Below are 13,003 nucleotides of genomic sequence, written 5' to 3' on the forward strand. Positions count from 1 at the left end.
TCCTTACCAACTTTTTGAACATCAGTCTCAGTTCCCTTCTCAGTAACATAGAGAAAATAACCTTGGCTAACTCTCAAGGTGTTGTGAAGATCAAATGATCTTTATTATCAATATATAGTACTCTTTATAGTTTGCAAAGTACTTCATGGTAGCAAATTGTATTGAGAAAAGCAAGTGTGGCATTAATGTCTTTACCTCCAAGAGGTCAGGCACTCACTTGTCAGGGTATTCAAGCATGTGGTTGAACTCGTTCAAATTTATAATTTATTCTATACTAGAGGTTCTATCATAAAGGACCCATGCAACTCACTCTCTGTTTCTGTTTCTTTATTTCAAACAAGAAAAAGTTCAGATTTTATCTGACACCCCTTCAAATTCTAACACTTAAGTAGTCTACAAGCCTGTAACTGTAAAGGCCGTTACTCTTCCTCTTCAGTAGTAAAATAGCTGACTTTCAGCTAGAGGAAGTTATATTGCAATCTTCATGGTTGCCAACCCACATTTTGTGATTAATTTTAATGTTTGTCAGCAAATGCAATAAATTTTCCTTGGCTTTTGTAGCATTCTAGAGGACCCTCTCAACACTTGCCTTAGGCAAGACAAGGTAGATGTTTGGTTTAAAATTTCCATGCTTTCACAAAACAAGACACACTCCTTCTAATAACCGCTAAACATACAGAGTTTAATACAAACACTGTGTTTCAGGATGCACTTCTTAGACACACTGAAAAACAAAAACGGAGTTACAGTTATATTTTGGGCTAATGAATGCATACCTCTTCCTTGATCAACTCTGAATTCTCAATTCTAGTGTCTAGGGCCCCTTGTCTGCCTGTCCCTACCTTAGGGAGAGTTTTCTTATCACTTTGCATTTTATTATTGGGAAGGTCCTTGCTTCTCTTCTGTCACAGAGACCATTGTCTTCATGGAACTCTGCATCCTCTTTATTTCATCAAAAGAAAAAGAAAAGTCCCAGAGGCTCTTTCTCCCCACTTTCTCCACGTGGAGATAATAGTCCTTGGCAACCATGTTCCCTGTAATCAGTATGAGGTAATTTTACAAGCTACCATGAAAGAGCCATTTGCTGAATGCCTGCCTTGTGTCAGGCACTTGCTGATGGGTTAATGTGCCTCACCTCACTTAAATCTTAAGACAGCTTTAGGGGGAAGGAGAAATGAAAAAGCAAAAGCAAGTTGTCTTTCCACCATCACCAAAGGAAACTGCTGGCCAAGACGTAATTGAACTTTGTGTGTAACAGCCCCAAATGGAGTCCTTATGTCTGGTTCTGGGGTGCAGAAACTGTTTCAGATACAAACATTTTAGAAAAGGTTTTATAAGTATAAGGTGAAGCATTTCAAAACTATGTGGATAGGTATTGTAAGTGGAGGTTTGGATTGGTTTCCTGCCAGACGTGCACCAGTCACATGGGAAGGATAGTTTCTTTGACTTACAGTGTTATATGCCATGGGTTCCGTGCTCCACACTGTTTGAATGGCTTCCATATTTCTTTCCTCCACTGACATTTGTAAGCTGGCTAAAAGTGCTGCCAAGTTCTTTCAGTTTAAAATGAACACTTCTGGGTGGTTTATATCCTTCCGCAACTGTTAAAAAAAAAAAAAGACCTATTTCTGTTCTTATAATATTGCCTGATTGAACATATCATGTCTTGTTGGATTACTAACATTTCCTGAACTTCTGTAATTCTGCAAAATTGTTGGCCTCAGGTCTTAAGGTTAAGCTTTAAAAAAATTTAACTCAAATTACTTCCTTTTATTTGTGCTTCTGGTGCTTGCTCTATGAGGCAAACCTTTCCTTTTTTTTTTTTTTTAATCCATGGAGTCTTGAAATGCTGAGGAGATTCTTGTTAATTAAAAAATGACACTGAGCCAATATCTAATTGAAGAATCCCCTAAAACCTTTTCCTTAACAGAATATACACCTCTAATTTTAGAGAATGAGCAGACCAAGGAATACTAGAGAGCTAGTTTTAGAAGCAGGGAGATGAGAGCAGATGAGAGTGGGTACCTCTGAAATATCTGAATTCCTGCATGCTGGGGGTGGGGGGGTACGCTTGTAAAAGGCTCCACCCTTACTGGTGCTGGTGATTGTATCTCCGTATTTTAGAAGATATTACAAGGTAATGGAGATTGTATCAAGTACTCACTGCCATTCTCTCTCAGGGAATTTGAGAATTTTATACAAAAGCACATTTTGGCATCTTAACCCAAAGGGGTGAACACCTTGTTAATTAGGCATTCTTGGTGTGTGTGCAGGTTTAATTCAAGAACTCTGCTTTTTGTTGCTATTTGCTAAGAGCTCTGTAAGGCTTTAGTCAACTCTTAATCTTAGTGAAGCTATTGCTGAAAGAATGAAGCATTATTAATAATAATGCCATACATTTATGTATGAAAGGGCTTTAAAGTTCACAGAGAACTTTCACATAGATTATCTTTCTGCGCATCTCAGCAGCACTGTGAATTAGGTGTGGCACGTATTATTAACACTTTTATTATATAGTAAATCTAGAATCAGACAAAATATGTGACCAGCCCAAGACTGGTATTTTTTTTTTAAATTTTTAAATGTGTTCTAAAGGAGGCAGAGAGAGAATGAAACACACACACACCCCACTGCCAACAATAAAAGCTTTTTTTTTTTTTTTTTTACAAAAGACCGTGTATGCCCTGCGTTCCCTCCTATCAACTGTGATGGTCTGGCAGTGTTAATTCCCGCACAGAAACAGATTGGTTATTAGTGTGATATAAAAGAAGGCTGCTTAGGGGACCATGTAACTGAGGCCCTGAAGATGGAGAGGGCTTTTGAAATCTATGGCTTTGCATCTCTGACAGAGTGGGTGGAAGCTCGCTCTTTTAGCCGGTTTCACTTTCCCCTCCCTCCCTTCCCCACCCCCACATCTAATAGATGATTAAGACTGCCGGTTCAGCTGCTTTCTTTTAAATCTAGGGCTACCCTAAAACTCTTGCGCAGCCCCAATTCAGATCCCCACCACCTTTCATCTCGCTGGTGATGGGCTTTGGTGCCAGTCTTCTTGCCTCTTGGTCACGTCACCTTTCACATGCTGTAAAAGCTTAAGGCCCTTTCAGAGCTCAACAGTTTCCATGGGATATAGTTCATACTGCTCAGTCTGATATGTAACACTGCAGATCCTGACCTCAGCCCACCCCTCCACTTTCATTTTGCAGCCTCGGCGGTAGTTTTCCTGCACCTTAGTGAGGCCCTTAGTCTTCTTCTGTGCCTTTGTTCCAGCCATCGGCTGTTTGGAATGCCCCTCCCCTCTGAGCAGCTGAACATCCTTGCCCAGGTGCTGAATTAGTATAGGTTCTTTAAAATTTGGCAGTCTTCTTTCTTTTTTCCTTTGGGAAGTCTTTTCTAAACTCCCCTTCCTGGTGAAGTTGGCCACATGCATCCTGTGCCACATAGCATCTTCTCCAGAGCTCCATTGTGAAACTTCAAGTTGATTGGGAGCTTTCCGAGGACAGGGTCTGAGTCTTAACACCTGGCAGCACTGGGCTTGACACCCTTGCAGGGGGATTACAGTCAACATGGATTGGCTCAGTGTTTGACTCCACGTCATAATGACCTCAGCTACACACTCGGGAGTGTTTGGCCACAACACAAGTCAGTCTGCTAGCTACCCACAGATACCACTAATTAGGAGTGATATTGGCATGGTCTAGAATTTGCAAAAAATGTTTTCTCTGTCAAAGGACCATTTTCCTAATAATTAGGAATCTGTAATAAAGGAGAACAAAAATTTTCTCTTTTCTTTTCATACATGAATAAGGTCAGATGTGTAGACTGCAGATAATAGAGTTGAGTTCCACATGAACGTGGATTTGTGTGTTTGCTGCACTGAAACAATGTAGAGTTTTGTTACTTGCCAAATACAGGATAGTCAAAATAGTCTGCTGCATTAAATTGGGAGCACTTTTTGGTGGTATTTGTGAATAGTCTCTATATTTGGGCTTCAAAAAATTCCTCTTTGTAGTTGCTAATATACAGGAAATAATTTCTAGGGTTTGGAAGAAATGCTGCTGAGGAAAACATTTTTCATGTGTAGGGTTTTGGTTTCCACACGCACATACCAAGTGGTGATTCCTGCATTGTATTGAATTGGGATGGTCTTTCAGCCTGCTTTTAGCAGTTGGAAGGTGCCTGTTTTCTGCTACCTATAAAATATTTACTCATCCATGTCGGTACCTTTTAAAGTAGAAATTAAGAATTAGTTTTTCATAGCTTTTTGTGTATGAGGATAGGTACAATCCATAGAATTTGTGTTTATAAGGTATAGGAAAAAAGTAATATTTCTTCTGTTTTGTTTTAAAATTCTTTAAAAATTTTACAGTCACATTTCTTGATCATTTATGCCATTTGGACCATAAGAAAGTGAAATTTGGAAAAGGTCAAGTTTTAAAAAATATAATTAATTTTATAATTCATTTTAAGAAGAATTCTAGAATGAGCATATTATATAACATAGTCAGTAATGTGGCTAAAATGGATATTTGAATTGACTGAATTTTAGTTTTGTGATAGATATTTGAAAAATGAGAATGATTCTAAATATTCACACATCAATCAAAATTAATTTTTTGTACTGAGTTTATACAACTTTTTGTGAGAAAAATGAAATTAATGTTTTGATTTTCTATATCACTGCTTTTTTATCATAGAATATTGGGAACTGTCCTTTATTCTAGATTGTAATCCATTCCACAAGTATGCAAAATTACTACCATATGGAAGAATTACTTAGTCCTTCCATTTCCTTATTAAGAAGAAAAAATATATATTTTGCTTCTTCACTTGGAGATATCACTAACTATAGTATTCCACTATCATTTTCTATTTGAAAAATAAAATAAATAAAAATAATATTAGTAGTAGAGCCAAGAGTATAATCTTGACTGAGTTTTTTAGTTTTGTTTTGCTTTACTTTTCCATTATATTGCACTGTCTCTCAGATTTCCACACCATAGTCACCCCTGTTATTTGGAAACTTATGGGTGAATATAATGGTCGGCTGTGATTGTTTCTATTTTCTGCATCACTTTGGCTGTCAAAGATACATGCCATGAATAAGTATTAATTGTGCAAGTTCGGAAAAGGCAGTAAAAGTCACTAATCTCATTCTATTCACTTTCTAAGACCAAGTATCCCATTATAATTAAGAAATACCTTGCAACAGTTATGTTGGTTTGATTTCTTTATACGTTACACTGGCTATAGTATTTCTGAAAAAACAAACTAATGAAGAAGGGGTTATTTCAACTGAGTCTAAATAATTATTTGAAAAGGATGTTAACAGCGAATTTAAGAGTTGGCCGGAGGATGGACTATATACCTTTAAATGTTCTTTATGCTCAGGGATCCCCAAATTCCAAAACTACATATGAAGAAACTTAAGAAATGCTGGTGGCCTTGGTTACAGTGTTTTTGTTTGTTGGTTTGTCATAGACTGCCTTTTCAAGGTGTGTCCGATGAACCGATACTCTGCCCAGAAGCAATATTGGAAAGCCAAGCAAGCCAAACAAGGGAACCACACAGAGGCAGCCTTACTGAAGAAATTGCAGGTAAGGGCCAGGCTTCCATTGGTCTGGCTTAGGCTAGACCGACAACAGCAGTAACAAAAGATGCATTAGTAGCTTTCTAGCTTTGTGATTTCACCCAATACACAGAGATTTAGAATAGATGTAGCAACACATTGAAAATGGAAGGGAGGTTTAAGTTATAGTGTGTGAACACTTTTTTCCTGGCATGTAGGTAACACATTTCAGCTGCTATTTTTTAGGGTGTGCCAGACTAATTCAAAGCTTCACGTCAAACTAAAGATGAACTCAGAATCTCTGTAGGAATATTAAATCCGGTCATATTTTACTTGACATAGTACTTAATTTTTTTTTTTCCTGAAAGACAGTGGGAAAGAAATAATTGAAAGACTATTGTTTCTGGTTTCGCTGAGTGTAAATTTGATAGAACTTAATTTTGTATCATTAAAATTCCTGTTACTTTTAGAATTGAAACTGTATTTTGAGACTTTTGAAATTCCCTTACTATATAGGGGTTGGTTTTTCTAGTAACAATTCTTAATTGCTTAAGACCAAAGAGCTTAATACTTTTCTGAAATTTCTGACAAAAATGGGCTCAAGGCATTTTTGACTATTTCAGAATAAATTGAGAAATTATCACACTATATGGTACTCCTTTATTTAATTATCTCCCCCTTCCTCTCCCTCTTCCCAAGCACTGAGTTGAGCAATCAGCCAATTTTATTCATAGTTATGTTCTTTATTTCTTAAAAAAAATATTTTTGTTATTGTACTCTGTTTACTATGTTTCCACACTGAATATTTGATAATCATCTTATAGCATGCTGCAGAACTGGAACAAAAACAAAATGAATCAGAGAATAAGAAACTGTTGGGAGAAATTGTGAAATACAGTAATGTTATACAGGTAAGTTTGTGTTTATTTTCTCTTAAAAGAGATGAATATTTTATGGGTAATTTGCCAAATTACCTCTGTGAGTAGGAATGCCAAACTGCATTAAAATTTTTGGATACAATAAATAGTTCGTTCTTTAGTGGGAATTATTTCTTAAAAGAGATGAATATTTTATGGGTAATTTGCCAAATTACCTCTGTGAGTAGAAATGCCAAACTGCATTAAAATTTTTGGATACAATAAATAGTTCGTTCTTTAGTGGGAATTATAGATACCGTTATGTATTCAGTTGATATTCAATGCACTATTCTACATTTTTAAGAATAAGTCTGATGTATGCACGTGAAGAAGTGATCTTATCTGGATTTATGTTCAAGTTATTTATTCTATCAAAAGGAAGAAGGTGAGGAACCAATTTCTAAAGGCCTATAATAAAATAGTCCTTTAGATTAATGGGACTAATGTTTAACATATGGAACGTTATCTTCTTATTTTGTAGAGAGAGGAAAGTTTTCAAATTATACTTTCAGATGGAAATTTTCCTTGAGTTGTTATTATTCTGTTTTAGCTAGCATGCACACTCTGATTTATCTCAGCTGCATTCCTTTCTTGTGCTTCATTTATATCTTTTTAGCTTTTTACTTGGTTATTTGTTAATATATACCCCACCTTGTTCCAGAAAGAATGTAAGGCATTTCCAAAATACAAACCACATAACAAGATAAAATAGAAATAAGTAAGGCAATTGGGTCAGGAAAAATAATGGTTGGACAATTAAGCTGAAGTTAGGGGAGAGGCATGTTTCTAAAAACCATGTTGCAAAGTCTGGTAGACTTTGGCTCAAAGCCTTTCTGTTTTCCCCTTAGCCATAAGGGAAGCATAGTATGTTACAGCATTGGCATAGGAGGTCTATAACATAGAGCCAAATCAGAGGGCTAGAAGCACAACTGTTCCCAGGAATAAGACCAGGGAAGTGCTTCTCCTAGGAGTGCTCATAAAGAGGACACTGTTTAATATAGTAAACAATAGGCTTAACAACTTCCTTACAGAAAAGATTACAATGAAGTGTTTCATAGAGATGTTTTTAAAAATAATATCCCCTGATATTCTGTTATTGGCAATGACAAAATTCCAGAGTACAGGGCAGTCAAAGCAGTTCTCTGATGGGATAAGATGAGAAAGCCTGGTCTATAGCCCCCTGAATGTGTGACTTAATTTAATGGTACATAATGTGATGCCTGAGGCATGGGTGGGCTACATGTCCCTTGGGCAGTCCTCCATAAACAGAGTTTCTCCAAGTTTTGATTAATATTAAGTGCCGGCAAGTGGAGCTTATGATCCTTGTCAAGTACCTGAAGTGCAAACGTTTGCCTGGTCAGTTTGGGGCTGAGCCATGTGCTTGAGCATGGGGGATCCTAGAGGAGTTTATTGGCAAAATGAGAACAGGGGTATGATAATTAGCTTTTCAAAGAGCTGATTGTTTTTTTTTTTTTCAATGAAAGAACTGCCTTTTTATTGTGAGATAACTTCCTTCTTATATTGTGGGTACTAAAATGACCATTCTTTTTGATGTTATTGAAATCATAGATGGGAATGTTATTTTGTTTTGGTTTTCCTAATAAGTAGAAATAATGTTTTGGAAAGACTTTGTCCATGGAACCCTCAAAATCTGAGAGATGGTGCTTCTGCACTCATCTGAGAAGGGGGTAGGTTCGTCCTCTTGTGGAAGTTGCAGAGTCTATTTAGGATACTCAGCCTGTCCTGCTCCTTACAGAGGAAGAATTTGAGTGATCAGTGGGCAGGAATGGTTAATCATACTAAGCAGTTTGGTGCATTATTTGCGTTTCTTGGTTTTTCTTTAGCGTATTCTGTTTTTGTGTTTGTGCAGGCATTGGGAAAGGATGTGATTTGGGGGAAATTCTAGGTCTCCTTTAGAAAGCCTGGTTTTATTCTATTATTAATCAGTAAGTGAAAATCATTCAGACGTGTTCCCTGGTTTATTTTCCTCATGTCCCCACATCATTATGAAGTAGAATTGGGGGTGGAGTTGAGGAGGAACCCTAAAAAGCCAACTTGGAAAGATGGTGCTTGTGGAGTGTGAAAACAGCTCCTTTGTTTAATGTCCACCTCAAGCTGTGTTACGTGGATAACACGATATATGTATGAACATATAAATGTAACTAACAGAGGAGACCAAAAAATAAGGTGGTAATCTATGTCATTTTCCTACAGCTGCTGCATATAAAAAGCAACAAATATCTGACTGTCAACAAGAGATTACCTGCTTTACTGGAGAAGAATGCCATGCGCGTGTCCTTGGATGCTGCAGGAAATGAAGGGTCTTGGTTTTATATTCATCCCTTTTGGAAGCTGAGAAGCGAGGGAGACAATGTATGTAAATTAATTAAATATAATTAAGAGGGAAACAGTGGGTTCATAAAGAAAGTAGTTCTTAATACATAAGAGAATCCAGAAAGTACAAAGAAAGGAAATGTAGTTTTCAAGCAACACATTATTTTTATGTTAGTATCTTTACTAGGTCAAATGCATTTATTTGTAGTACAAATTGTGCTCAGGAATTATAAAAAAATAAAGTTTGGATTAATTTAAAATCATCTTTCAGCTAGAGTTTGTGTGAAAGAACTTAAGCACCCTCAACATTGGCTGTCTTTTAAAAGAGAGGCAGGATTGACTTTCTTGTCTAATCACAAGAGAGCGTAGTTGTAAGGAAAAAGAGCTGTACAAGTATTTAGGAAATGACAGCTGCTCCTTTGAATTAATAGAGTAACACCTTGAATTGTGACAATATTCCATTTACTGGCTCTGTGTCCAGCTGCTTACAGTTTATACGTCTTAATAGATATGTAATGTACGAGGAACTGTAAGTTGGCATCTGCTTGTGTATGACAACAATATTTAAAATACCTTTTGGAATATGTGTGCATTGTCATGTGAATTTTACTAGTTGCTAAAATATTTTCTGCTTCTTTCTAGAGCTGAGAAAAAATTATGTGAAATGATTGAATAGGATTATAGTTTGCAATTTTTATGTGTAATAAATAAAGTATTGGGTGACAGTCCCTATCACATAGGAGATGCTTAGGAAATGCTGGCTGACACTGAACACTGAATATTTTGTAATTAGAACACCTTACAAACATTGGGGCAGGTGACCAAAAGTTGAGAGTTTTAAAAATTAACATTATAATTCAAAGCAATATAAAAATATAATTTTCTGACGGTTTTCTCAATCAATACTTTGATTACATTTTTAATGTGTCTTGGATATTTCTTGTCTTAGAAATGTCTTCTTTTTATGGTGAATCTATTTTTCCAGTGAATTTTGAAGTACAAATTCAATTCCACAAGATGCAAGCTTCATGATTTAATTTGGTTAGTAAATTATCTGGTGATGTCTTCCTTAGGTAAGGTTGGGGAGAAGCATGGCATGCAGGAATGTAATGCACTTTGAGTCTTGTGTTGGATTTCTTAAAAAAATGAGTCCTTTTTTTTTCTTTTAGCATCAAGTGATGTGTGCTGTGAGCATGATACATATTTTAATTTCAGTAGGTAGTTAATTACAATCAACTCTCAATTATTCAGGGACTGATTATACAGTTTGTGAACAAACTATGCCTTTCTTGTAATGCTTTTCCCCTCTCCAGCCCCCCACTGAGTAGTGTCCCTGTCTGTAGGTGGTCCTGAAAATTAAACGTCACAACAAGCAAAACTAGAACTCAGGCTCTGAAGGAATGTGATAAATGAAATTATTGGATAAATTGGGGCCTTTACATTAACTGTGGATTTTATTTATTCATTCTACCTATTCCTTTCCCTTCTTCTAAATCACTATACAGAGTCGATAGAGAGTTGAATGTAATGAACTATTTGAAATAATTAATTGTAGTGGAAAAACAAAACAAAACAAAATCCAGCACCCAAACACTCGATCTTGGTGAAAATGGATGACGTAGTTGTTGAGTGCAATACAGCAGTTCTCCTTGTCTAGATGTGTCCATAAAGCATGGCTGAAACAACCTTCCACATTGCTTTTTGCTGAAACAGCGCGCTGTGTTCACTTGCCACTGTGTAGCTTTTGTATGTGATTAAGGTTGCTGTGAAAGCATAAGCACACCCACAGCTTGATACCGGCCACATAAATAATTGTATTGTAATGCTCATTTCCTTCCTAGGAGCAGGAGACATTTTTCTAAAATATATACCCTACTGTGTTTTGTTGAAGGCGATTGCAAATACTGTCACTTCATAGCAAGTGGTTCAGTTATCACTGATTTTCTTTAAAAGCATGTTAAATGAAGAAGAGGAATTGCAATGTTTGCTATAAAATTATATTTTACTATTTAGCAATTAGTTAAGTTATCATTTAGGTTGTAAGAATCCAACAAGATGTTCTGTGACCCAAATTAAATGGACGAATGAGGCTGATGGTAGTCTGAGGAGAAAGGTGCTCATATCCTCAAAAATCAGTGGTTCCTACCATGTAGGAGCATCTTTATGATACAGCTTATAGAGTTGTGGGATGGATGGTTTTGGTGGAAAAACAGATCCATGGATCCCTCAACTTTCAAGTGTATAGAAAGCCCTTGCTTGCTGTTGAACTGTTAGAAGCCACTAGGACAACCATGAGCAGAGAATATAAATCTTCCATTTTCAATTATCTTTCTGTGATTGTGTAGTTTATTTTTTCATTTTCAATTTTGATCTAAGAAGACATAGGTTCTTTGCCTTGATAGTAGATTTTAGAAGTGAGAAAAGGCCAGATATTCTTGAAATCGAGAGAAAATTTTGATTCTTAGGGAAGGAGACTTCAAATCGCAAGTAGGGTTTGCTAATTTAAAAAAAATATATGCCTTGAATTTCTAGCAGAGGTGGGACTAGAACTCTGGTGTTTTGATTCCTATTGTGATGTTCTTTTCACCATCCCAGGTGCCACTTCAAAGGAGGGGTAGCTTTTCATGGCATCATGTAGCTCTTCATTTTCAGCTATATGCCTTGAATTTCTAGCAGAGGTGGGACTAGAACTCTGGTGTTTTGATTCCTATTGTGATGTTCTTTTCACCATCCAGGTGCCACTTCAAAGGAGGGGTAGCTTTTCATGGCATCATGTAGCTCTTCATTTTCAGCACAACTCCAGCTTCAGTCTTACATGGCTTTTACATAGAGTCAACAGAAGTGCTTTTGGAATGCCAATTATTTTAAAAAGAGTTGTTTGTGCACTAGAGCTAATGTGATGACTGTTTCTAGGATCTGTCAGAAAATGACTTCTCCCTCAAGTTCTGTATTAAATAATAAAGCTTCCCAGAAAGCATCTGACTCCCTCAGTGGATCAGGCCCCGAGTTGCACTATATTACTAAGTTCCATATTTGCTAAGTTGTCTAATTAATTGCAAATTCCCTGAGAATACAGACTATTTCTTACATTTTTGTTTTCTTCCTGGCACCACTTACTGGTTTTTTTTTTCTTTGTAATTTCACGATTGTCATCTTGTCCATTTCATTTGCAAGTTTTATTCAGCTTGGTTAGTCAAGGTACCATTGTCAAGATCATGATGAAGGACCTAGAAATTAGTGGTTCATGTTCTGTTTTACTTGTGAAAACAATTCTCATAAACCCTTCCTTGGAAGCTGTTTCATGGGTATCAAAGAATATTTTGGCTCTATGGCTGGTCTCTTTAAAATGTGTAAGACTTTGCGGGTGGTGTTTTGAAGTAAATATGACATAGATATTGACCCAAAGCTTACAGACAACTGTAGTAAAACAGTAAGTCTTAGGGCAGTGCATATAGGTGCAACCAAAAGTATTCTTTGAATTGGAAGGACATAGCTAAAATATGTTGTTGTACTTAACAACTTAATTGGCTAGTATTTATATGGTGCTGAAGAGAACAAAACAGTAAGTCAAATCTAATTGTTCTTTAAGAAATTAGAAGACCCGATGCAGCACTGGCAAAATATGGTATATATCAAGCTCCCAGTAATTTACAGTACGGATGACTACTCAGTCTGCACATGACTCTGCAACTTGGAGCTACCTTGTTGTCATGTACAATAAAAAATGAGGTTTTTTTTGGGGGGGTTGGAAATATGTGTATGTCATGTTGACTTTCATTTGTTTTTGTTTCAATTTAATTTTTTAACAGAGGTACCAATTCATGGTTCAAAGAGAAAACAATGTAAAGAAATATTGTGAAAGCATCTTTCATACCCTTTTTTCCATCCATCCAGTTCCTGCTTCATTCTTCTACAATGAACCATTGGAGAGAGTTCTTTACTCCTATTCCTGCTCTCTCAAGCTTACACAAAACACAGCATACTACATGCCTTGCTCTCCCTTCATCTTTTCACTTAACACTGTTTCTTGATACATAGAGAGCTTCTATGATGAGTCCTTGTGATTACCAGCATCGGATTTTTTAAGGACTTAAAAGGTAGGGTGAATAATAGATACCAGCCCTATAAACAGTAGAAGTTATTTCTGCAAACCAAAGAACAACATTCCTTTTTTTGATTAATGAGC

The 13,003-nt window shown here is 36.4% G+C and overlaps 1 protein-coding gene across 1 annotated transcript in view; it reads left to right on the forward strand.

Annotated features, from left to right (window-relative positions):
- Window positions 1-5,483: 5,483 nt before the first annotated feature.
- Window positions 5,484-13,003, forward strand: part of LOC103604351 (inositol 1,4,5-trisphosphate receptor type 2-like) — a gene marked incomplete at its 3' end in the record, with an annotated part of 116,092 nt that continues 108,572 nt past the window's right edge. The window contains exons 1-3 of the mRNA XM_008588910.1: window positions 5,484-5,594; window positions 6,391-6,477; window positions 8,698-8,856. Coding sequence (XP_008587132.1) covers window positions 5,502-5,594; window positions 6,391-6,477; window positions 8,698-8,856 — 339 coding nt within the window. The remainder of the gene's footprint in view (window positions 5,595-6,390; window positions 6,478-8,697; window positions 8,857-13,003) is intronic.

The sequence above is a fragment of the Galeopterus variegatus genome, unplaced genomic scaffold, assembly GCF_000696425.1.
Source record: "Galeopterus variegatus unplaced genomic scaffold, G_variegatus-3.0.2 Scaffold5099, whole genome shotgun sequence".
NCBI classification, from domain to species: Eukaryota; Metazoa; Chordata; class Mammalia; order Dermoptera; family Cynocephalidae; genus Galeopterus; species Galeopterus variegatus.